We start from the raw sequence: 24419 nt of genomic DNA, 5'->3' as shown, positions 1-24419 counted from the left end.
TATCTGCAGCTTGTGAAAGAAAGGGAGAGGATAGAGGCAAGGGCTCAAGAGAATCAGTTCATAATTTTGCAGAAGAAACTAAGAAGGGGGGGAAATTCATTTGGAAACTGAAAAAGGAGTTCTCTGATCTGAAGAGTCACAGCTGAAAGTTCTTCAATATTTTGAATATCAGATGCTTTTTCTCGAGTTTGAGTTCAATATTAGAGCTTTACTGTCCAAATTATCAAAAGTTATATATATAATTTAAGTTGTAATTGACATTATTTGAAACTCTGAGAAAAACAATTGACAATTGGAATCTATTGAATAATCATCTTAAAAGATTGATTGAGATGAATTGATGTTAATCCTTGTAAAAATGAGGAGGAGAATCCTGACTGTGGAGGTGGGGCTGTTGCCACCCAGCACAAGCTGCATCATCAAACTGCATCTGTGTTGAGTGCATTCGAATTTGAACTTAAAAGTAACATATCTTATCAATTAACTCATATGAATTTAGTTCCGCGGTAATTGACATCGGTCTCTAAGAAGAGGTCGAGAGTTTGAATCTCTCCATCATCATTGTTATAATATAAGAAAATTTTAAATTAATAAATAAAATAAGACTGCAAAAAGAAAAAAAAAGTTATCAAACAAATTAGATTTTGCCGAATAAGTTTTTAACTTATCCCGAAAAAGTAATTAAAAATAAAAAAATAAATAAAAACATTGGACCGACGCGCGGGATTGGACTTTAACAATGGCCATTGAGTTGAGGGCGCTGCGATACGACGAACGGCGACTCAATCCTGCGTGAAAATCAAGCTACTTCCACTTCCGTCCAATTCCGAACTTCCGCCGCTACCCATTACACTGCCACCGGAAAAACGCCCTTTTTGCTCTCTCTTCTACTCTTTACACTGCGAGAAATTCCTCCGGGACTCGAGAGTCGGCGCTGAAAGGCTTCTAATGGCGGGCTCTGTCGTCCAATCTAGTCGATCGAGGGACCTAGATAAGCTCCTTCTTAGGCCCGGTAATCTCATCGGCGCCAATTTTGAGCCTGGTTCCCAAGTGGGTGCTCCTTCTTCTCTCCGACATTTTGTCGAACACCTCGTCTTCAATATCTGGTCCGCAATCCCTTTATGGCTAAGTTAATTTTTTTTGTTTTCTTTCTACAGTTGAGGGATGACCTTCAACAGTACGTGAAAGTGTTGGTCGTAGGAGCTGGCGGGTTGGGCTGCGAGCTCCTTAAGGACTTGGCTTTGTCGGGTTTTCGGAATCTGGAAGTTATTGACATGGATCGTATCGAAGTGACTAATCTCAATCGTCAATTTCTCTTCAGGTTCCACCTATTTTCTTGACTTTATCTGTATTTTGAGAGTTCTACTCGTAGTATATTTTATATTTTCTACTTTTTTAAGAACCGGGGCCCCGGGGGTAGTAATCTGAAGTTGGTTGCTTTCATGGTGGCTTTTTTGACACTTTGTAGGGGTAATACTGCGCAGTAAGGACTTGTCAAATTAATCTATATTTTCGAATTACCCATTACTGACTGCTGATGTATATTTATGATATCACGAGTGCAAAATCTGCACCGAATCAATTAATACGACGGATCAAATGCTTTTTCCTTTTTGCCAATTTGAATTATCCAGCAGTTGATTGCAATCACTTAACATTTTCTTATTTGGAGACGCTATAGAAGCTAGTTTGAGTTACACTGCAGCTGATTTATTTCCTCTTACGTACATCTGCATATACTTTACAATAGTCATAAGCTAGGATTGAGTATGCCGTTCAGGAGATTCTTGACGCTAGGTAGCATTTGTAGGCTTCAAGATGTCGGTAAGCCAAAAGCTGAGGTGGCTGCAAAACGTGTTATGGAGAGAGTTAGTGGTGTCAATATTGTGCCACATTTTTGCCGGATCGAGGACAAGGAAATTGAATTTTACAATGACTTCCACATTATTGCACTTGGCCTTGATTCCATTGAAGCTCGAAGTTACATTAATGCTGTAGCTTGTAGCTTCCTTGGTATGCTATTCTTTAACTTTCTATATTTTCCTTATGTCTTTTATCTATCTTGCTTTCGTTAAATATCAATGGCATGATGATGAACGAGAACTTCTTGACTTTCTTTTCTCTTTGCAATGTCTAGAGTATGATTCTGATGATAGTCCATTGGAAGAAACAATTAAACCAATGGTAGATGGTGGAACTGAAGGCTTTAAGGGCCATGCAAGGGTAATTTTGCCAGGGGTCACACCATGCTTTGAGTGTACCATTTGGCTTTTTCCACCTCAAGTAAAGTTTCCTTTATGTACTCTAGCAGAAACTCCTAGAACTGCTGCTCATTGTATCGAGTATGCCCACCTAATTAAATGGGATGAGGTAATATGTCAGTTACCATGTTTTTCATTGATGGTTGTGAATGTATCAGTTTTGGGACTTCTGATACCTTTTCTTTTAGGTTCATAGTGGAAAAACTTTTGATCCAGATGATCCAGTGCATATGAAGTGGGTTTATAACGAGGTACATAAATTCCCATACGATCCGGGAACTCCTTTCAATTAGTGATTTTAAACTTCTAATTTATATTTCCACGTCTATAGGCTGTTAAGAGAGCCGAGCTTTTTGGCATTCCGGGAGTTACATATTCACTAACTCAGGTACATATTAGTCTGGGAATTTTCACATCAATAGTGATATATTGACGCTTTCTTATTATTTTTTATGAAAAGCCACGATTTCATTGAGAAGTTTTCTTATTATTTTTTTTTATCTTTATCTTATGGTTGTTCTTTTAGAAAGTGCTTATTAACTACTTTTAGTTTTTCTTAATTAATTCTTATGAGAAAGTTGATAGTTACTACTCACTTTCTGTTACAAATGCAGCTATATCTGATTTACATTTTCTAAATGTTGTTTAAGGGCGTTGTGAAGAATATCATACCTGCCATCGCTTCCACCAATGCAATTATATCAGCTGCATGTGCACTAGAAACATTGAAGATTGTATCAGGATGCAGCAAAACTCTATCCAACTACTTAACGTGTGTACTGTTTACTTTAACCATGTGATGATGCCTTTTCATTTTAATTAAATATTGATAATAATTTTCTGGTGCAACGTAATAGTGGGTTTTCTTTATTTCTTACTTAAATTGTATGAGTAGATTACATCACACGTCAAGCTGCAATGAGTCATTTGGATTTATCGCGTGCAGCATTTTTTCAGTGCTTGTTTTTTCATTTTGCAATATGATCTGAAAGTTCTGCTTCTCATCCATCCTTCTCCTAATTATTCTTATTATTCTATTCTTGAAGTGCAAGTCATCTAATGCCTAGTTAGTATACTACACGTTTTCTGGTTTACCAATCTTTTCCTTCTATTAATTTGGCAGTTTCTATAACAAGTACTATGTCCATGTTGGAAGTTGAATCTAGGCTTTTATGTGAATGACACACAATTTACGATGTTATTACTTGTTTTATTGTATATCCTGGTTGTCTTTCTGATGGGATTTAATACTCTTCCATTGTTTCCTTTTATTTGTGGCTTAAATTTGCAAATGCATAGAATTTAATTCGAAATGATCCTTTTCCAGATATAATGGTGCAGAAGGTCTCCACACTAAAGTGACCGAGTTTGTAAGAGATAAGGACTGTCTTGTATGTGGTCCAGGTGTTCTTATTGAGCTGGATTCTTCAATTACTTTACAAAAGGTCTGTTATTTAGCTTATCCCACTTCTACATGTTATGTGCAGAGTTTCAGACATATCACTATTATTGATCTTGTATTTCAAGTGCTGCTCTGTTAGTAAATTTCAGATGATGAGAAATCTCTTAATGGCTTCATGACGTCACTCCCAATTTAAATTTGTGTGAAACAGTTCATTGACCTGCTAGAAGATCATCCCAAGCTCTTGTTATCGAAGGCAAGCGTCACGCATCGAGGGAAGAATCTATACATGCAGGCGCCTCCTGTACTTGAAGAGATGACCAGATCAAATTTGAGTGTTCCACTTTTTGACTTGATGGGCAAAGTTTTGAAAGATGTAGTCCATGTGACTGGTGTAGCTTCTAAGAATGATAAGAAAACTTCATGTCTCCGAAAATTACGTGTGGCTTTTAAGGGTGTTGACGGTGTTACAGATATGGACACTGCAGGTGGGGCTTAATGTTTACATTTCATTTATATTTCCAAATTTGAGTCAGATGACTCTCTCCCCTCTTACATGGAAATTAATGGAAAAAGTTTGATGTGGGGTCGGATCTATTCCCATTTTGTACAATTTTTTTGTTGTCAAAAGATTCCTGAAAAGAACAATAGAGCTGTGAATTTGTTGCCAGAGACTGATGTATTGCACAATGATTTACTTCTTTCATCCCTCTTACTTCAAGCAACCATGTGAAAATTAACTACTAACAGTGATTGTGACTTAACATAGTGGATATTTGCGAAGATTTCCTGGTTGATGATGCATGTTTCAGTGCTGTTTCAGGCCATTTGTGTCAGCTTCAACTGGGAAAACTAGGTAACAAATTTGTCGCTGCTTGTATATTGAATAATTTTACTACTAATCCTCTGGTTTGGGAAGATTGTTTTTATCTGGTTAAGTAGAAGAGAGAGAAAACAACTAAATACTACTGTTTGTCTTTATGAATTCTCTCACCAGCTGCTGATCCCAAATCTTGATGGATTTTCTTGCTGAAGACAGGCGACTAACCAAGAGATATTACTGATGCTGAATATTTAATGCTATAGTAGAAAGAAAGAACCCTTTGATCTAACATCTTCTTGAGGGGCCTCCAATGCACAAGATGTTAGGCAGCAAACATGGAGGGTCCCCCAACCAGCTAGCAAACCGAGTGAAAATGTGGAACCCTACTACTACCATGATTATTGATTTAGTACTTTGCACATTTGGGTTCACTGTAAAGCTAAAGTGGATGAAAATTAGTGATATGGATTTTAATGAGCTTTTGAAAAAGAGTTGCAATATATCATGTTCGTTAGGAGATTTGATTCCCTTTTCCATATCAATATTTTTATGTATTTCCTGAAAACACAGGAAATGAGATGTGTTAAAAAGACTTTTATATTTAGTATATGGGTTTGTTTTCATTTTTTATTAGACTATAGATTTACTCATCCATAACACCAACAAGTGAGGCGAGAGATTCGAACTTCTGATTTCTTGATCAGACACAGGTATTAATTATTGTTGAGTTAAGTTCATGTTGGCCTCATCTATAACACTTTTTCCACATAATATGAACGGATCATACAAATTTAGTCTCTCTCAATCGTTGGGTTATCAAAACTATGTGCCAAACATCTCTGTATATGTTTTTGGAGAATGCAAATGCAATCGGCCCCACGAAAGAGATGTCCACCGACTGCCAGAACTAATGGTCTTAAAAAACATACAGATGCACGGATGAGTACCTATGACAGTTAGCTAGCTAGTTGAGAGCCAGATAGATCCTCTCCCATTTACGACAGTCCAGATCATTTATTGCTTTTCTGAATACTTTTCCATAGATACATGATCCAATCTACCTTGCTTATATTAATGTGAAACATGCTAATCAGATTTCCTCTTAGTGAACTGAAAATCCATTAAAGAAATGCTGCAGCAGAAGCCACAAACCCAAGTGCGCTGAAGATTTAAGCCTATCTTTGGGCTTTTAGATAACTGGATGGAGATGGTGGTTTTTGGAGAAGATTTTTGCCGGCAACCGATGATCCTCATCTTTTCCCCAACTGGATAACACCATTTAATGATTCTTGTGGGGTCTGCAGACTTTTGAGAGATTGGCCAGCTGTGGCCAATGACCCACCATCTCACATGCTCAGCCAATGTGGTTTTAACTCACCCATCACTCCCTTTTTCCAATTTCCCCTCCTTCAAAATTCTATATATCCTCTCTCTCTTTCCCACCCAAAAGAGAGAGAAGAGGGTGAAGGAAAGTGTGTGCGTGTGTTATAACAATACAAAGTAATTCTCTTTGGTTCTCTGCTTAAGCTAACAGACACCCCCAACAAGGCTAACTCTTTTTGCAGTTCTGAGTGTAGACATGGAAGTAGCTTTGGAAGTGGAAGATGATTTGTTCTTTGCAGATTTGAGCAGACAGCTCTCTCTTCTTCTCATGGATGAGAACGAAGATCCTCTCCCTCACCCACATGTATCTCTTCAGGTACTCCCTTTTCTCCCTCTCAAAGGGGTGTAGTTCAATCTTCTGTTGGGTTTCTCTCTCTGCTGTGTCTGTGAATTCAAACCACCTTGATCAATTTGCAGGCTTTCTCACATGGAGGCCACCACCCCGCCCGGCCGGTGGCGGCGCATGACCATGCCGCCGCAGCCGCCGCCTACATAGGCGTGAGCAAGGGGACCGGCGTGTTCATCCCCCGGTCGCTGCAGCCGGTGAGGAAACAGAGGCGTGGAAGATACAACAACAACAACAACAACATAAAGGGAAACCGGCAGTTTCCAATCACTATTGATGTGAACTCCCAAGTATCTTCCAACCATTCGTTGCGTCCCAAAAAGGGTTAAGGATTCGAATAATTTGATGAAAAGGGTATCAGAAATCAGAATTCAGATTTAAAAAAGTAACCATAATAATAGTAATAATAATTCTTTCACCAAAGTATTAAGTATGGTGATGCTGTACATGGAAGGCTTTAGTTTTAGCTGTGTTAATTACTGGTTTTAAATGGTTTTTGCTGGTTCATTGGAAGCCCAAGGTTTATGAACCTCCCCCCACCCCCCTGTGAAAAATTTATGGTTGTTCATGTTCTAATAATATGGGAATTTTATTTTGATCCTCTTTCTCTCTGGTTTTTCTTTCCTTTTTTGTTTATGGGTTTGTGAGTTGTAAGTTCAGAGTTGATCTGAATCTGAACTGTGTAAAAGCTGAATTTTTTTGAAGAATATGCTCTTAACTGGCATTCCCGCAGTGCCACATGACCTTTCATATGCTTGAATAGCTGGATATTTGTTCTATGGGACAGATTTATGAGACTTTAATGTGGAATTCTGTTATTGTTAACTTTTACCTAAAAAGTATACAAAAATGATGGGCGAATTATGAGGGTATGAAGATTCATTAAATAAGGTTAAATTACTGATTTAATTACTACGTCTAACAAATTTCTAAACTTTAAATAGTAATTTTATATTTCAATGTTCATGTCTAATAAATTATTAAAATTTAGAAAAGGTAAAATTTGATTTATTACACTTTTAAAGTTTATACTCTATTAAATATTTTCAATAATCTTGCTCTTCACAGAACCTATTAAATATTTTTTAAAATTCCTGAACCTACGAAAAATTTGTCATGTGAACTCTTTTGAATTTAAAGTTAAAAAGAAACCTATTTTCCATTTTTGGTGAAAATTTTGGTTTTTAGCTAATTTTGTGGATAACCACAAACTTGCATACGCCAATCTGTGGAGAAAGTACAAAGAATATATATATATATATATATAACAGTGCAATGAATATCCACGAGATAACTGATAGGAAAAGGATAAAAATAAACCGACCAAAATAATAAAAAACTTTTTAAGAAAATATAAAGGTCATATCAACAACTTGAATGGATCAGTTTTCCAAGATGTTGAAAGAACCCCCACCGCTATTGTTTAATAAATAGTAAAATAGGTACTAAAAAAAATAGCAAAATAGTATTATTTATTTATTTATTTCTTTTAATGAATTAATTATCCACAAAAGGCAACTAGCATGTGACCCAACTGATGCAAAATGGCCCATGGTTTTAATTTTATCATTAAATAATATATTTTGTTTTCCATTTTTCTTTTCTTTTGATGGATTCTTTTCAAAATTTTTTATTCTTGGACAAATTTATTATTATAGTTGAAATATAATTTATTATATAAAGTAAGCCTTCCCTCCATAGGAGGAGGGATGGCCAACCGGTGGTCGGTTTTATAGTTATAGCTTCTTTTTTTCTTTTTTATCTTAAATTTTTTTTTGATGTTTGATGTGAAACATAGTTCAATTAGTTTAGATACATACTCTCGAATTTTTAACTAAAAAAATGAGATGCATTAATTTTTTTAAAAAATAAAATAGTGTCATAATCAAGTTGTATGAAAAATAAACAATTGAGTACTGCTTTGGAGTGTTGGAGGATCGGATGACTTCATTCACTTATCTACATGTCATGCATATTTATTTTTCCAATCAAAACAATAATGATAATTTAAGTCAATGAACCGCCAAAGCGAGCATAATTAGATTCATTCCTAAGCTTGCTTTGTTGCAGTAAGATGATCAGTCCGAAAGTGTTGGAGAGAAGAGAAAGCAGTAAAAACCTCTCTGATTCGGTCACCGAGCAGTCGGACGACTCTTCAGTAACCCAAGATGACCCCTTCGACGCTTATTTCGCTGTATACCCCCTCCATCCTTCGGAGGTGGAAGAAAGGTATATATATAGTTTAATCATAGTAGGGCCCCAGAACGCTAAAAAGGTGGGGGAACAAGAGTTGTCACGATAGGAGAGAGAAATGACTAAAAGAAACCAACGATTCTCTCTTCTTAAACAACCTATATCCTCCACACTTAATTAGCATTTGATAGATTATCCAACCCCGAGCAATCTTAGTTATTGGTAGGGGTTCGGTCCGTTAGCAGGTCTTTGTTTAGTCATTCAGATAGTTACTGGCGTTTTTTTAGCTATGACATAGCTCAGCGGTAATTGACATATACCTCCATCTCTCTCTATTTTCCTTGATAAGTGAATGGATCTATAATTTGGAATGAAAAAAAAACTAACGATATTGTTTGATTTTTTCCATAAGTTAAAAAGCGATTTATGTAATTTTAGTACCTGTCGTTTAAAGTTTGTAATGATTTAATCAGTGAATTTGTTTATTAAATTTTTTTTTATATATGTATATTGATAAATCAACAAATGATGTTTATAAATTACAAATACTAAATCGTTATATAATATAAATTGACACTTGATTTTGATAAAATACATTAGGACTCGATTACTACAAATTTAAAACTATAGAGACCAGAATTTGAAAGTACATAGACTCATTTTGGCCAACCCACCATCAAAGTTTTTACTTAGGAGGTGCTCTTGAATTACTGAATATCGTGAACTAAAAAACAATGTTGACGTCTCTAGTAAACCAATGATATTGTTTATTAGGGATTCCTCCTTATTGCATCGTATTCTCTCATATTCTGGTTGTGCCATTCGTGAAAATAAGTTGAAGAGAAGAACCAATTTTCTTGCGGTTTTTTACATTCTCAATCGCCATCATCACCCTAGGTAGAAATTTTCGACCACCCCCAAACCGATGGCTATCGGTTTTTTTTTTCCTTAATTTCTTCGAGCCGTGGAATTGTTATAATCTATCAGAATTTAATCACGCCGTGTTTTATAGGAAAGAAAGGTGTAGGTCTTATTTTGACAAAAATACATGGACCAAGTAACCATACAAAAGCATCATTGTTTTTTAACATTTTTCACATGATATAGATGGACCGCTTAGATCTTGCCACGTGGATAATTTGGGTGACAAAACCCACGAAAGAAACCCAACTTCAAGAAAATCATTTACTTGACTTCTACACTGCAAAGCTTTCGTCAATGGCGGAATTCAATTACGCCTTCATCTCTCTCGTTCTTCTTCTTCTTCCTTTCGCACTCCTCGTCTTCCTCTACTTCATAGTGCGTCCGCGTCCTGTTAAGATTCCTTTGAAGAATCGTCATGTCTTCATTACGGGTGGATCCAGCGGAATCGGGCTCGCGTTGGCTCACCAGGCCGCATCGGAGGGTGCGCGTGTCTCCATCCTTGCGCGCTCTCTAAACAAGCTCGAGGACGCCAAGGACGCAATCCGGCTCTCCACCGGCATCGATGTGGCCGTCTACGCCGCCGATGTCAGAGATTACGATGCCATTTCGAGGGCTGCAGATGAAGCGGGGCCGATTGACGTTCTTATCGTGAATCAAGGCGTGTTCGTACCTCAGGAACTGGCGGAGCAGGGAATGGATGAGGTGAAATTCATGTTAGATGTTAATTTAGTGGGCACTTTTAACATGATTAAGGCTGCCCTACCTGCGATGAAGAATAGAGTGGACCGTCGACCAGCATCCATTGCTCTCATGTCTTCTCAGGCCGGTCAGGTAGTTGCGCTTCTTGTTTCTTTCTACTTTTATTGCCAAATTGTATTGATTGCTGTTTCGTGTACACAAAGGATTCAATGAACGAAGAGAGGAGCATGAAATGTTTGGTATGGTTGAGTGAATAAGTCTTAAAAGTACTTTTTAAAATTTTCAAAATTTTCATAGTTTGGTTACATAATCAATTAAAGAAGCACTTGATGAACGCTCTATGATAAGTGTTTCACCTGAAAACGCTACTCCAGAAAGTCCCAAACTCATTCTTAGTAAAAATTTCTTTAATTATGTTGGAATGGTGAATTTCATGACATCGATGACATTCAAGCACTCACAAGCTGTAGATTCAGTAGAGATGCTAAGTTTTTTACTCCGAAAAATCCTCTTGTAAATCTGTGCAGGTTGGCATTTATGGTTACACGGCTTATTCAGCCAGTAAGTTTGGGCTTCGTGGTTTGGCAGAAGCCTTGCAGCAGGAGGTCATTGGAGATGACATACATATTTCTGTCATATTCCCTCCAGACACTGACACTCCTGGATTAGCAGAAGGTACATATAAAGATAGACCTGTCTTGCTTTATTGTATTGTTCTCATAGTCCTCACTCCTCAGTCAGGGTTTCAATATTTCCCAGGTGGGCTGGAATATTTTTAGCTCAGTTTCCAGTTCAATGGTTTGTATTAAAATATGAGGGGAATGGTTTGGAAGGATAACCAATTAGAGTATTAGCTATGTTTTATTTAAATTAGTAACCATCTATTTTTTGGTTCTTTTTTGGATATCTCAGGCTACATGCTACTTAGAAGGTTTCATTAACAGAAATCCTTAAATTTATAGTATCTTAGTTGGTTTCTCCATTTAAAAGTTACCTACACTTAATTGCAGAACATAAGAGAAGACCTGAATTGACCAGTATCATTGCTGCTGGAGGAGGCAGTATGAAAGCTGAGGCAGTTGCCAAAAAAACTTTAAATGGCATTAAATCTGGTAGTTTTATAGTCCCCTGCAACTTTGAGGGAGCATTATTGTCCATATCAACTGCCGGCTTATCACCTCAGAATTCATTCTGGATGGCATTCCTTGAAGTTGTTTTTGCTGGAATAATAAGGATCGTGGCCTTGTGTTTTCAATGGGTTTGGTATGGAAGTATCGAAAAGTGGAATGCACAAAAGAAAAGTAAGTATTCATTTAAGCTATAAAACTATCAGCTTGTTGAGTCCTTAATTAATATATACTACTAAAATTGCATCAGTTGTCTAGAAGCTCAATGTTTGATTGACTATTAAAGATGCCCTCTTTTTCTGGTTAATAAGATGTATTATTGTTTATTGCACTCATCATGCAGCAATGAGATATGGTTGAAATGCAGTCAAACTTTCATAAACATCGAAGGCTAATTAGATTTTGAGTTAAATACTTGTGCAATATCTGGTTCTGGGTTTTATTTTTGTTTCAAGACAATAATCATCTCTCTTCGAATTTCTAACATACGATGATGCAAATGAATTTGTTTTCCTTCTGGACTTTTTGCTAAGCAAAGCTGAGCTGCCTTTCTGCGCTCACTCGATTGTGAAAGTCACATGAGTTCAGGATTCTAATTACCATTCGTTTCGCTATAAATTCTCATACTCCTGATGTCTGCTATAAATTAGAATCAGTGCTTATGATCTTACTTGTGCCTGAAGCTGATCTATGCTGTGAATTAACCAATTATCTAGAACAACCTGCATTCAACCCGAGAACTTTTGTTACGCTATAGTGAGGTCTATGTGGTTGAGCCCTAATGCTCATATCTGGATAAAATTGGAACTCACTTTTTCTTATAGTTTTCATTTATTTGAGCATTTCTCTCTCTGCCATTTGATGAGCATGTGTTGATAGCCTTATCTATATCTTATTGCCAGGAACGTAGAAGATACGGGTGGTCCTTTTATTTATAGTTATCAGTAGTGAAAGTCCTTTTGACTCCAAAATAACTGGAACTGGAAGCGAAAGCTTGGGCAGCCGCTCAAACGGGTAGAACGCCATTGCTCCCGGATCGAATTTTCTGTAGGCAAAGGGTCAAGAACATCACGGTTGATGGGTTGTAATTTTCAGTTTGTGATAGGAAGGATATTACAGTTATTTGCTCTTTTCCTCTCATTTTTACAGTAAACTTATTATGATGTTTTCCTTACTGTTTGCTTTGAGGAGGAGTTTGAATTAACTTGTAGGGACAGAATTTGATAATGTGATGACGTTTGGACATTTATGAGCGTTTTTCTGTAGCAAAAAACAGCAGAATAAGATATGATATTTATTTAGCAAAATAGTTGTTAATTACCAATGGCCAACGCCATCGGGCGAAGTCGTAGATTCCTCAAATGTCGTTTTCGAAGTACATTCTTTTTTCGTTTTTTTGGTTATTTGACAGAGATAGCTGGAGATGATGGGGGGATTTAAAATCTAGATGAGATTCTTTGTATGGGTTAATCCGTAGTTTGATTAGCGCTAATAATGTGTCTTTTTCCTTTCTGGTGACTTTTTAAGTTTCTAATTAAATGATAAGACTGTTTCCCTTCACTTTGAAAACAGATCTAATAATAAGTGAGAACCAATCAACAAGTCTTCTAGTTTGTAACCTTTCCTCTTTTTTCATTTTCAATGTTTGGAGAATATACGGTTCACCTAATTGTTTATATTTCTCAATCAAGTTGTTCTCGTTTTCAATTTAATTCAAGACATAAATCAAAGTATTATTTTATCATTCTTAACTTATAAAATGCATATTTAAAAATAAATAAAATGTAAAACTTTTAAATTAATTTTTCTATAAAATGTTATTTTTCTAATTTAAAATGATGGAGCACAAAGGAGAAAAAGTTAACATATTTCTGTTTTCTTTTTCCATTAAAAAAAAGCAACAATTAATGTACAATGTATTTCTGAATATTTTTTCAATAAAAAACAATTAATGCAGTTTTATTTTATTTTATTGTTTTATTGAAAAAGAAGAAACGAATAAAATGAAAAACAAGAAATGAGAATACTTGGTTCATCTGATTATCAACCCTTGTATGGGAAAGAAAAGAAAAAGAACTGAACCAAATCTAAATGAATTGTGATAGTTTTATTTCAATTAATTTAAAATTGAATATAATCTTTTCTCTACAATCAAAATATTTGTGTACAGTAGAACAAAATCGAACCAAAAAGGTCTGACTCAATCTTGTGGTTTGATTTATCTTGATCTCAAAATTAAGGAGTTCATGTCGAATATTGGCGAGAAGAAACACCTTGTCAATGTCACGGTTTACAGAAATACTGACAAAAAAAATCCATACCCTATCTTATTCTAGGATTTTTTAATACTAAAATATTTTAAAAATTAGTTTTTTTTCCAATACAATATTAAAAAAAAAGGTACTTTTATTCTATTCTCAAGATCAACCAATCCCATTCAATTTTCACCCCTCCCAGCCACAAAGTAAAATGTTGGTCAATCCGGCAGGTTTCAGCAAAAATATGAAAGAATGAAATATTTGTACTGAAAGATGCATCCACAATTATTATGTATGGAAATGTTGATACCAATATGAAGATGTTCAGAAGAAATGCCGGTTACTGTCAGTTGGCAGAAATGTGCACAGCATATGGTTACAACTTGGAAGACAGGTGATGAAATGGTGAAGGGCTGGACCCATATCTGTTAACAACAGGTTAGGAACAAAAACAAGTCCACAGCCAAGCCAAAAAGATATAACTCGTCTTTTTTTTTTTTTTTTTTTTTATGTAATGAACATGAGTAAAAGAAAAAAAAAATTGTTCTAATTTCTAAAGGTTGTATTCAATATTTCATGTCAAATGAACAAAATCCAAATGGAAAAGAAAACATGTCAATTTGTACTTGATTTGTAAGTTCTTGTAAATAAAGAAACAAAATTCACCTGTCCCACAATAGTCCATTTTACTAAATATTTGGAACCATTTTAGCTAAACTAATGAGAAAAATATGAGAAGTATTATCATCAGTCTTACTTGTTTCAGTGAGGTTTGGTGTCAGGATGCAAAAGGCACTGCAGGACGCCAGTCAACAGAGGTGTTGGCTGTTCCCCATACGTTACTTGCATTAGATATGCCTCTAGTCTCATGTTGGGCTGATGAAGTACAAATTGACGGATGAATGAATCAAAATGCCTGGAGATAATGTTTTTCCTGTCAAAAAGGTATCATGCATAAAATATTTAGTTGAAACAGACCCAAAATGTTGCTAGAATATCCTATTCCATGGATATTTCATATTGTTTTGTTGGCAATTCCTAGTTCCTTAAGATAGCTAGAATTCTTTGCTATTTGGTTTATGACTATATGCTATCAAGTTGTATTAAGAAATTGCATGTTCTAGACTTCCTAGTATCATACCTGGCCATGCCACGTGAATCTTATACAGATCCTGGCTTGGTACAGGAGTTGCTTGAGGTTGCATTCGAACTTGAACCATGCACTTTGTTTCCATTTTCTAGAACTGGTGCTTCGATACTAACATTCTCTCTCACATGCATTCCCTTGAAAAAATTTGCTGCACTGGCTGTGATACCTCGACCAGTACTTGATGCAGAGTTTCGTCTTGCAACAAGATCGAGACGCCCAATCATTCGAGTAACCCCTGCAATCCCAGCATTCATCTCTCGCTGAACTCCTTTGCTCAGCTCCTTCAAAGAGCTATTGCGAGCAATAAGTTTCACTTTAAGACCTTGAGTGCACCTTGAAAATGATTCCTTGTATCTATGACAGAACAATCAAACCAAATCATATCAATCCTCCTGCGCTACAAACATTGAGACGTGTTCAAATATGAGTTTCCTGATATGCAAAGCTGTCATTGGTTGTACCTGGCTGATGTAGCAGAAAATTTCGATTTTATAGACTGTGGGAAAGAGAAGATGTCACATGTGTTGGTTCTTTGTGTATTGTCAGAAGGTGCTTGCCAATGACGAACTCTGCACATCAAAAAGACAATCTTTTAGGCAATAAGTGAATGGAATAGTCAATCTTAACAAGCAAAGATGAATGTAATGTCGAATACATAATTCTTTCAACAAGCATAGTCAAGAATACATAATTCTTTCAACAAGCATAATCAAGATGTGCAAAAGACGGATCATGCTAGACAATACTTTAAACACTCGAGATACTGTAAAAACCATTCTCACAAACCTGGGTTTCATCACTGGTTCACTACCAGCGTAAGGACTAAATGTTGTGATTGCATTGGTAGAAGCCACAGATGATGGAGATCTATAATGATCTTCAGATAGTGAACTAGAAGTATGTGAACGTCTGTCTGATGAATCAAAAACTAAAATCTCTTCAGGGGACGATACAAATTCTTGCCCAGAAAGTCTCCGCCTCTCCGTTTCGTGAAGATAATGAGCTCTGTTTGCTCCACCAGCTAGATGCTGCATAATTCGTTCATGAAAACCAAAGTCATTTGAGTAGGAAGCATTCTGAATAATCAATTACAATGGTTCGTAGATCGTCCTTAGTTGGGCAAGCAATATAGGATATGCAACAGTACGTTAAAATTGAAAATGGGTAAGCATTCCTCACTTGCTCGAGATCTTCCTCATGAATGGTTGACGTAGCACTGGGATTAATTGATCTTGAGAAACTTTCATTCCTCATTGAAACCAGTAGTTCTTGGCTGTAGAAATAGCCTAAAGAAGTGAATAGTCTAGAAGGCAAGGCAACAGAGTACATGCTTCATCAAGCAAATATTTGCATGCTTTTTCTCAATATCAATCACTCTCCATACGCCTTCAAATTTCCATGGCTTAGTCTTTAAAATGGGTTAGGAACGCCTAATAATCTAGTTTTTACTTTTTCCATTTAACAAGCTTCCAAGTCTAGTAATCTAATTTCAAAAATGAAATTACAATAAATAAATAAATACCAAAATTTAATACAACTATATGTGAGGATCGTGTCTACCTGGGTGTTTAGGGAATGATTTGAAAGTAGCATACCTGATAGGGTCCTTCATGACAAGTGATCGTGAACATATTGGGCACTCGTTGCTTCTTTTAGCCCTGAGAGGACCCCCCACCCAAAAGAAATGGAAATAAGAAGGGTAACACCAATGTCAGCCTATGCAAACGTGAAGAAATCGAGTATGGTTCAGGGGCTCACCATTCGAGAACACACTGTAGATGGTAATCATGCTTGCAACTAGTAATCTGAAATCAGCCAGCTTACAAGGTCAACATATTTATCAGCATGGCGTCAATAAAAGCCAAGAAATTCCGGAAAGAGCTCTCGAGATATTACATTGCGAAGATTCTTTTAGATGTAAAATTAGTAAACACAATAAACCATTTAATAGTACGTGTCATATTAAATATAAATAGACAAACAGAAGCACATTTCAGATATCAAATTTTACTTGAATCAATCACCACGGCGGAAAGTGAATCTAAAGAAAGAAACTGAGAAAGACGAATCTAGCGATGAGATATCAAATAATTTATCATAAACCAGATGAGTGATGAGATCAGTTGGACGAACACAGCACTATAAGTAAGCTATGACTATAGTTTAAGCAATACGATCAGAATGATCTAAGAAAAGCAACCCGTCGAAAACTCTTTCACCGAAACAGGGGAAGAAAAATACGGAGCCCTAAGAGTTGAACGTCAGACATTGACAAGAAGCTCTAAACTATGTCGCAAATCCTAATGCTGTTAAAGAACTTTACGGTCGCCGTCGCTAGTAGAGATTTGGAACTGGCTTACACTGGCAGGATCCTGAGAGTTGAAAGGTTCAAGGCAGATACTGCAACTGAAATCATCTTCGGAAGGATCATCAACAACGCCAGAAAACACCACCATCCTAGTTGAGATTGAAAATGTTGGCGTATCGGCATTAAAATCCGCCATCGAGGTTGGTAAATTAATAGAAGATGAAGAAGAACACAGCAACTGGTAACAATGTGGAGAGTGAGCGAGTGATTACAGAAAGTAATGGTGGACGAAGAAGAAATTGTACACCAACTCCATTAACCGATTCAGACGGCAAGGTACCATCGATCCAAATTTGCAAATATGACAAATTTTTAGCTAAAATATCACTCCTATACAATTTGTGTAGCATGGATAGAATATATGTGATAGATTATACTCCATATATCATTTTTAGCTATAAAGTATATTACTAATATATTTACATCAATGATATACCTATTATAAAGCAGATATTTTGCAAAATATTTTACCATGAGAAAGCTAACATTTAGTTAAAAATGCATTCCATCCGCTTAACTTTTTTTCGAAGTCACATTATGTCCAATCTTATTTTAAAATATTCGAGTTTAGTATAAGTCAAATATTATTTAATAAAAACTAATATAGTCACCTTTTCCATTCATTTTTCCTGCTAAGTAGATATTATATGAACTAGTATTCAAACCTAGGTAAAAGAAAATTAAAAAAAAAAGTTTTTTTTTTCATGAAAAGTGAAAGCTAGATCCTTCCGTTGGCATGTCAACATGAACTTAACTCAACGGTAATTGGCATCGGTCTATGATCAAGAGTTCGAATCTCCCACCCATCCTTCCAATGGCTTCCCTTTAGTTCTGATTCTTGGAAGAGAAGTTACATTACATGATAAATTTAAGGCATAAAACTTATCAGGCAAGTCTCCCAGTCCCAGCAATGATAATGGGCATTACTAGGGTCTAGGGAGGTGGTGCCAAATGATGGACACGCAATTTCTGGATCTTGATTCTTGGTGCTGCTGATTCAGTGTATATATCATCATTTCTCAGTCATACTTTCACCTAAAAATGGCTGTTGAAAGCACAGTACTGCTAACTTTTTCCTACTAGAAAGCCACAGTATTGAAGTACTTCCCCCTCTAGTTTTATAACTTGTCAACACATTCGGATTTGCCTAGTTAATGACTTTAGACGCAGGAAGTGACACAAGGAGGAGGTTGTCTTATTGTAGCAAATGACATACTGGCTAGGGAAATTGACGTGCCTGAAACAACTCATATAGACGACTTCGATCTCCCGAACTGATATCGACTATCTTTATCGAGCCGGAAGGATGGGTTAGATTTAGGAAACCATTCTCCCAGGAGAAATATGTGGTTACCAACCTTATAACATGAGAAGGGAGGTTTGTTCTGCAAAAGTTGAAAATGAAATACTGTTTTTTCTGTGATGAGCTGGTTGTTCAGACAGTTAGTTTCAACTTAACATTCTTACTAGATTTGATAGCACAGAATGAACATAATGTTGATATGGAGACAGAGCAAAGAGGATAGGCATTTACCTCAACATGCCCTTAGCTCTGCATAGTTGTTGTGTTGAAGAAGAATCACATCCATTGATATATTTTGTAGTTACATCATCTGCATTCTTATTTTAGGTGATCTCATACTAAAAATTAAAATAACCAAGAAAATAATACAAATTAATGAAGAATCTACGTGTTCATCAATGAAGAATAAACTGTTTATTATATAACCAAACCATCTTTAATTACTGCATTTTTTAATATGATGGTAATGCCAGAACGTATGTAGAAGCCTTCTGAAGATCTATCAGCCTCTTGTACGCCCTGCAATATGGTTCCAATATGATTACACACAATTCATTCCTTCCGAAGTCATTTGAAATCTCATAGGGTAATTTACCAAAACAACAGATTTCTCGTTTACATTATGGTAACAGTACCTCTGAATTGGCAATGACCACATTCTTCCCGATTCTAGCGTTCTTGTCGATAATACAGTCCCTGCACATTATATTGCATCAACAGTGAGGAATTAGAAACGCAGGCTGCAAAATATATGAAGATTTAAGGTTTTATTTTGGAAGTGGTGATCATACTTTATTTTTGTATTTTCTCCTACTCCTGTTGGTACTCTTCCTTCAGCTAACAAAGATGAAACTTCAGCATCAGTTTCATAGTAGTCAGCTCCAAGCATCACAGTGTCCTGCATTTTGCATATCATCACAAACCTCTCTCGTTAAGATTTTTTTTTTGTTCTTTGTTTTGCAAAGGATTGAATTGAACTCGTTGGTTGGATTTACTATAATAAATTGAGTTCTATGATAACAATCATGCTTCAGAAACTGAGACGTTTACTCTTTAATATGGACGAAAACCTGGAGCAAATAAATTGACAATTTTGATATCATCTTGTAACATCTTTTTTATTCGAACAGTACTTCATCTAATGCAACTACTAAGAAATACTTGGATGACACATTTCATATAATTTTCTTATTGTTTAAACCTTACTATGCAAGAGAATCCAGGAAAACATACTTTCAAGTGAACGCCAGAGTTAATTCTGGACCGAATGCCGACAACACTGTGCTCTATAAGGCAATTGGTTAAGAAGCTTCCATGTGAGATGATTGAATCTACAACCTGCAAACAAATCAGAATGTTATCTCTACATAAATGCAAAGAAAATAACCAGAAAAGCCGCTTGGCTGTTGTTAGTAACTGAATTATTTTTTCCAAATGCTGTTTTATTTTAGAACCATCCTCTGACATGTCATTCAGAGAGGACAAAACAGTGAGACACTGCATTCAATCTTTGTTCACATGTCATTCAGAGTGGATGAAACAGTGAGAAACTGCAGAATACTACTGACCTTGCTCTGGTCAATCTTTGTTGGTGGTAAGTTTCTTCTCGAAGTAAACATCGGTTTTGCTGCGTCGTAAAAGCTAAACCTTGGTGGCTGAAAGGTATAAGCAAACATGAGAGAATACCTATGGTGTGCAACGGCATAAATAACAAGATAAAAAGTTGGAATCACAACTCTAAGCCCTGCACTTTGCTTTCTTTAACATTGCAATCATTAAGAAAAAGTCCTAAATGGTGAGAGAGAGTAGCAAATCCTATATGGAAAATGTTTAGTTGCCCTACTTGCTCTGTCAGGGCAAGGTTAGCTTCAAAGAAGGATCTAATAGTCCCAATGTCTTCCCAGTAATCATTGAAGAGATAAGCCTGAGCAAAATTTTAGAGGCAACCATTAGTTTTATTAGTCTAAATTGTAACTAGAAAGTTGAAAAAATTGAGCATTTTTATCTGGAAACTTTTTAATATAAAATTATTTACAAATGATTTCGCAGGCTCAACAGAAAGATTAAATACAGACCTTTATAAAGTATTCTTTGGCTGAGGCAGGAATTATCTCTGATCCAAAGTCATTGGCAGTTGGAAAGCGCCATCTGGCTTGAACAAATTCAAGCAAAGTCTAATATTTTGTTGTTGACAAAGTCCTTTAAGCTGTAAGATGACTAGATTCATAATAGCTTTAGATGGGCAATACCTTAAAAGATTCAAAAGTATCTCCTTCTTGAAGACATACACTCCCATGGAAGCAATATATGGCTTCTTCTGAGCTTCTTCTTTTGAAAGTCCCAAAATTGTTGTATCTACTGCCTTCAATATTAATAGATATAATAAAGTTTAGCTTCGTCAGGACAATCATTTAAGTTACTCCATTTGATTTAAAGTTTCTAGTAGAGTCCATTTTCAACGTTACCATTGCCTTCAGGTCCTCTCCTTTAGGCTTTTCACTGAATGAAATTATCCTTCCTTTGTCGTCTATCTTCATTAGACCAAAGTCTGAGGCCCGGCTATAATGAAGAGTAACAATATTCTTAAACAAATTACAGAGGCATGAGACACTCTTCTGCTTCCGTTATATATTTCTGAAATAATTTGAATCTTTAGACCTAAATACTCAGTTGGGAATACTTTGAAACTTAAGACCTCGCAAGTTTCTGCAAACATAAAAAAGGACTGAACTGACTGCATGATCAAGGTCTGCGGGATTTTTTAGAATTATTGATTTTTGAGCAAGCCATCTGAAAGGAAAACTATATGTTACCACTCTCACCTGTCATCCATTGGCAGACAAGAAAGAGTGATATCTGCACCACTTTGCCTATGATTCTGGTAATGAAAAGATTAACGATTAAAACTGAATGTAACAAAAGATGAAGATTAGCCCACCAACTTCCTGGCAAGAAACCTACGTCTAAAAAGCACCGACAACTAAAACTGAAGGTAAGTGCAACAAGCCTTACCTGAACAAAATCCATATAGTCCATTCTGTACAAGTGATCGCCAGATAGGATCAATACATCCTCAATATTCTTGCTTCTGGCATCCTGCAGCAGGAAAGACTATTATTACTATCTCAATTCTTAGGTGAAGGCTGGTTTTCTATGTCATACATGACACCAGGGAAAATTTATATATATTTAACACTCAAATTTTCTTTTCTGCATGACTTTGCTTTATCTTTATGTTATATACTGTATAGGGGACACCTAAATTTTCACCAAAATAATCACTCATTTATATTATTCTCAATATCATATTTTATATCATTATGTAACTCCATAGGGGCATTTTAGTACCTCAAAGAGCCAGTGGAATTGTCGCACAGCATCTGCAGTACCTAGAAACCAATTTTTACCAGCCTCTCCTGGAGTTTGAGTGGCTGCAAGAACCTGAGATGTAGCTGAAAGCTCTATAAGTCATATTTGGTTTTGGAATGTAGGTATTGGAAATATAATATGCTCAACTCTTAAGGGACACGTTTTAAGTGAAGAAACACACCTCGACATAGCCATCTCCAAAGGTGATTCCACCACTGAAGTTGTAAGCTCGAGCAAGATGCCTATTTAGGGATGCTGAATTGAACTGAGTAAGGATATAGACTTTATTAATTCCACTGTTGATACAGTTACTCATTGGCACGTCGATCAGCCTATATGCTCCTGCAATTGGAACCTGTAACGGGAAATCATAAGAAAAAAACAGAGCAGTCATTGAAACAATTCCCCACATGGATACATATGAAAATAAAATGTAAGAAAATTTGAGTTTTAGTAGTGGATAACTTACAGCAGGTTTGGCACGACGCTTGGTGAGGGGGAATAGACGGGTGCCAGCTCCTCCTCCCAGAATAATCGCCACCACAGTCCGAGGGTCCCTTTTTTCCATATCTATTTCCCTCAACTAAACAAAGTCACAAGCAACAACACACATTATTTATTGTACGAGATCATTAGGAAAATGAATTATATACAAAGTCCCCCAATTTGTAAAAGAGAAAGAGAGAGAAGAGGTGGGTTTCTTTCTGATATTACTCCTCCTTACCGAACTAACTTTTTGAGGGATTTCACTTGAAATAGAAACAAAATAAATCTTTATGAAGGTTGAATACCTATTAATCATTTCTCTTTGGTATCTTATGGGTCTGTTTATTCATATAAAGTTCGGCTTAAGTCCAAATTGCAGCAAGTTGTTATATTCAACTAGAACCCCAAAAGGCGTATAATCAAGAAAACAAAGATTCAAATGTTCTGATGCCATAGTAACAGGCAACCACATAAACTGTATGTGGTTTATATTGTCTTCAGTTCTTCAATCATAGCCAGTCTTTCTCCAAAGCCCAAACCATTTCTTGGAGACAAACGCACAACCAGTTATTTTGGCAGGGAAAATTTTAGCGAAATACGGACCATCATCAACCGTATGTGGTTTATATTGTCTTCAGTTCTTCAATCATAGCCAGTCTTTCTCCAAAGCCCAAACCATTTCTTGGAGACAAACGCACAACCAGTTATTTTGGCAGGGAAAATTTTAGCGAAATACGGACCATCATCAACCGTATGTGGTTTATATTGTCTTCAGTTCTTCAATCATAGCCAGTCTTTCTCCAAAGCCCAAACCATTTCTTGGAGACAAACGCACAACCAGTTATTTTGGCAGGGAAAATTTTAGCGAAATACGGACCATCATCAACCGTATGTGGTTTATATTGTCTTCAGTTCTTCAATCATAGCCAGTCTTTCTCCAAAGCCCAAACCATTTCTTGGAGACAAACGCACAACCAGTTATTTTGGCAGGGAAAATTTTAGCGAAATACGGACCATCATCAACCGTATGGGCAAACAGCTTTCATAAATCATCAATGTCGAACACCGAACAGAGCACACAAGGTTTAGTTTCAAATCTCTACAAATGACTCAAATAAACCTACTGTTCAAACTCCACTGTTCCATATTGTATGAAAAAGATTAAGAATAGAATACTGCTAGGCGGAGTTCTAAACTTTACCGTGGCGTCGCCTACGGCTACACTAGTGGTGAGAGACATGCAAACACGTCGCGGAACGCTCTTAGAAGCAGCGGCCACTCGTTTGGGCTCCTTGAGCTTCATCCCCATAAATTGTCCATTGCAAAACTGGACAGACCTCCAGTTCCTCCGGACCAGCGCAGTAGCGCGTGCATCCCGCAGATGCGCGGCGGCGGATAGGGCAATCCGGCCGTCGGCAGAGACGACCATTTCCGGCGGGTCTCGGAAGCGGAGAACAGAGTTGGAAAATCTAAAAAGGTTATGGAGGTGGAAGATGAAGAAAGGTACGTATTGAGCGAGGATCACTCACATGGAGTGCATGAGAGGATTGGGGCATGTTATCCTTGAGGAATTTCAACCACCAATTCTGATTGGCGCGCGCCATGGAATTGGAAACTCCATTAACATTTGAGCCCTCTCGTTTGATATCGAATTACGAATCCGAGAATATGCTTAATGGTCCATTCCATTCAACTGTATTCACATGCCAACTCTTGCTCCTCCAAGATTTATGTAACTCCATTTTTTTTAATTGCAAATCATGTGAGGCTGAATTTCGAACTCACTTTTTTTTTTTTACTACGGTGATGAGGGAATTCAATTATGGTTGACTAGCTTTGGCGCCAACTCACATGTTAAAATATAAAATTATTGGTCCAAGATATATACAAGTTAGAGCTATACTTAGATGAGTGTGTATGGTTTCAGTAATAAAATGGATAGTTGTTTGATAGTTATTGTAGCCCGAATAAGTTCCAAAGACCATCTTGAATGGTTTACATGTCAACAGTAGCAACATCTTAATCGTTCTGGTCAATTGTGTTTCTCAACCTTTATCATTCTATTCTAGGGGACTCGACTCAACAAAAATACTTACTACTGGTCGGTTATGACCAAATTTGTTGTGACACTATTGAAAAATTTACCGTTGAATATTTTAAAAAAAATGCTTATATTTTTAGTTTATCTCTTATTTGTTTAATATTTAATGTTCCAATAATTATTATTGATGCAAATTTAAAAAATATTTTATAATTTATCTCTTACATATTTGATATATTTAATGATAATATTACCATGATTTCTTCAATCATTTTTCTCTTGGTTG

At 36.4% G+C, this 24419-nt stretch overlaps 5 protein-coding genes across 10 annotated transcripts; 3 read left to right on the top strand and 2 right to left on the bottom strand.

Annotated features, from left to right (window-relative positions):
- The first annotated feature begins 719 nt into the window (after positions 1–719).
- On the top strand, positions 720–5007 carry ECR1 (E1 C-terminal related 1). Of its 3 annotated transcripts, none has more exons than XM_022282388.2 (11): positions 720–1050; positions 1158–1321; positions 1811–2013; positions 2138–2370; positions 2450–2512; positions 2593–2649; positions 2912–3033; positions 3589–3706; positions 3875–4151; positions 4487–4519; positions 4661–5007. In XM_022282388.2, the coding sequence occupies exons 1-11, from the start codon at positions 949–951 to the stop codon at positions 4678–4680; spliced, it is 1392 nt and encodes a 463-aa protein (XP_022138080.1). In that variant the 5' UTR covers positions 720–948; the 3' UTR covers positions 4681–5007. The 3 variants fall into 3 exon arrangements, with proteins under 3 accessions (XP_022138080.1, XP_022138079.1, XP_022138082.1); XM_022282387.2 differs by having other exon boundaries at positions 4433–4519; XM_022282390.2 differs by lacking the exons at positions 4487–4519; positions 4661–5007 and having other exon boundaries at positions 722–1050; positions 3875–4369.
- Positions 5008–5695: 688 nt separating this feature from the next.
- LOC111009324 (uncharacterized) lies at positions 5696–6813 on the top strand. The gene is made up of 2 exons (XM_088124108.1): positions 5696–6185; positions 6287–6813. The coding sequence occupies exons 1-2, from the start codon at positions 6066–6068 to the stop codon at positions 6542–6544; spliced, it is 378 nt and encodes a 125-aa protein (XP_087980234.1). The 5' UTR covers positions 5696–6065; the 3' UTR covers positions 6545–6813.
- A 2771-nt stretch (positions 6814–9584) lies between these two features.
- LOC111009463 (3-dehydrosphinganine reductase TSC10A) lies at positions 9585–12403 on the top strand. The gene is made up of 4 exons (XM_022282548.2): positions 9585–10163; positions 10559–10706; positions 11042–11332; positions 12061–12403. Exons 1-4 carry the CDS (start codon positions 9627–9629, stop codon positions 12066–12068), a joined length of 984 nt encoding a protein of 327 aa, XP_022138240.1. The 5' UTR covers positions 9585–9626; the 3' UTR covers positions 12069–12403.
- A 1225-nt stretch (positions 12404–13628) lies between these two features.
- On the bottom strand, positions 13629–18608 carry LOC111009283 (E3 ubiquitin-protein ligase RHF1A-like). 4 transcript variants are annotated; one of them, XM_088123728.1, is made up of 10 exons: positions 18469–18608; positions 16927–17023; positions 16325–16371; positions 16162–16224; positions 15746–15839; positions 15353–15594; positions 15028–15135; positions 14558–14920; positions 14174–14350; positions 13629–13841 (listed from the first exon to the last, which is right to left on the bottom strand). In XM_088123728.1, exons 1-8 carry the CDS (start codon positions 18474–18476, stop codon positions 14578–14580), a joined length of 1002 nt encoding a protein of 333 aa, XP_087979854.1. In that variant the 5' UTR covers positions 18477–18608; the 3' UTR covers positions 13629–13841; positions 14174–14350; positions 14558–14577. The 4 variants fall into 4 exon arrangements, with proteins under 4 accessions (XP_087979854.1, XP_087979852.1, XP_087979853.1 ...); XM_088123726.1 differs by lacking the exon at positions 18469–18608 and having other exon boundaries at positions 16927–17085; XM_088123727.1 differs by lacking the exon at positions 18469–18608 and having other exon boundaries at positions 14174–14332; positions 16927–17085.
- Positions 18583–23742, bottom strand: APL1 (ADP glucose pyrophosphorylase large subunit 1). The gene is made up of 15 exons (XM_022282325.2): positions 23294–23742; positions 22076–22189; positions 21788–21961; positions 21586–21678; positions 21250–21333; positions 21060–21115; positions 20703–20796; positions 20487–20599; positions 20313–20385; positions 20081–20161; positions 19806–19892; positions 19471–19575; positions 19029–19135; positions 18873–18933; positions 18583–18756 (listed from the first exon to the last, which is right to left on the bottom strand). The coding sequence occupies exons 1-15, from the start codon at positions 23519–23521 to the stop codon at positions 18655–18657; spliced, it is 1572 nt and encodes a 523-aa protein (XP_022138017.2). The 5' UTR covers positions 23522–23742; the 3' UTR covers positions 18583–18654.
- Between the last annotated feature and the right edge of the window lie 677 nt (positions 23743–24419).

The sequence above is a fragment of the Momordica charantia genome, assembly GCF_013281855.1.
Source record: "Momordica charantia cultivar OHB3-1 chromosome 5 unlocalized genomic scaffold, Mcharantia_2.0 BLBB01000005.1, whole genome shotgun sequence".
In the NCBI taxonomy this organism is placed as follows: domain Eukaryota; kingdom Viridiplantae; phylum Streptophyta; class Magnoliopsida; order Cucurbitales; family Cucurbitaceae; genus Momordica; species Momordica charantia.
Note: the sequence above shows the minus strand (reverse complement) of the source record. Positions and strands in the feature narration are given on the sequence as shown.

Coding starts and splice junctions, on each gene's coding strand:
- ECR1 (XM_022282387.2), top strand. CDS start 949: ATGGCGGGCTCTGTCGTCCAATCTAGTCGATCGAGGGACCTAGATAAG. Junction 1,051..1,157: donor ATTTTGAGCCTGGTTCCCAA/GTGGGTGCTCCT, acceptor TTCTTTCTACAG/TTGAGGGATGACCTTCAACA. Junction 2,371..2,449: donor ACCTAATTAAATGGGATGAG/GTAATATGTCAG, acceptor CTTTTCTTTTAG/GTTCATAGTGGAAAAACTTT.
- APL1 (XM_022282325.2), bottom strand. CDS start 23,521: ATGGTCGTCTCTGCCGACGGCCGGATTGCCCTATCCGCCGCCGCGCAT. Junction 20,386..20,486: donor ATACTTTTGAATCTTTTAAG/GTATTGCCCATC, acceptor TGTTCAAGCCAG/ATGGCGCTTTCCAACTGCCA. Junction 19,893..20,080: donor ACCTTGCCCTGACAGAGCAA/GTAGGGCAACTA, acceptor TATACCTTTCAG/CCACCAAGGTTTAGCTTTTA.
- LOC111009324 (XM_088124108.1), top strand. CDS start 6,066: ATGGAAGTAGCTTTGGAAGTGGAAGATGATTTGTTCTTTGCAGATTTG. Junction 6,186..6,286: donor ACCCACATGTATCTCTTCAG/GTACTCCCTTTT, acceptor ATCAATTTGCAG/GCTTTCTCACATGGAGGCCA.
- LOC111009463 (XM_022282548.2), top strand. CDS start 9,627: ATGGCGGAATTCAATTACGCCTTCATCTCTCTCGTTCTTCTTCTTCTT. Junction 10,164..10,558: donor TGTCTTCTCAGGCCGGTCAG/GTAGTTGCGCTT, acceptor AAATCTGTGCAG/GTTGGCATTTATGGTTACAC. Junction 10,707..11,041: donor CACTCCTGGATTAGCAGAAG/GTACATATAAAG, acceptor ACTTAATTGCAG/AACATAAGAGAAGACCTGAA.
- LOC111009283 (XM_088123726.1), bottom strand. CDS start 17,070: ATGGCGGATTTTAATGCCGATACGCCAACATTTTCAATCTCAACTAGG. Junction 16,225..16,324: donor CTACAGTGTGTTCTCGAATG/GTGAGCCCCTGA, acceptor GGGTCCTCTCAG/GGCTAAAAGAAGCAACGAGT. Junction 15,840..16,161: donor GTCATGAAGGACCCTATCAG/GTATGCTACTTT, acceptor CTATTTCTACAG/CCAAGAACTACTGGTTTCAA.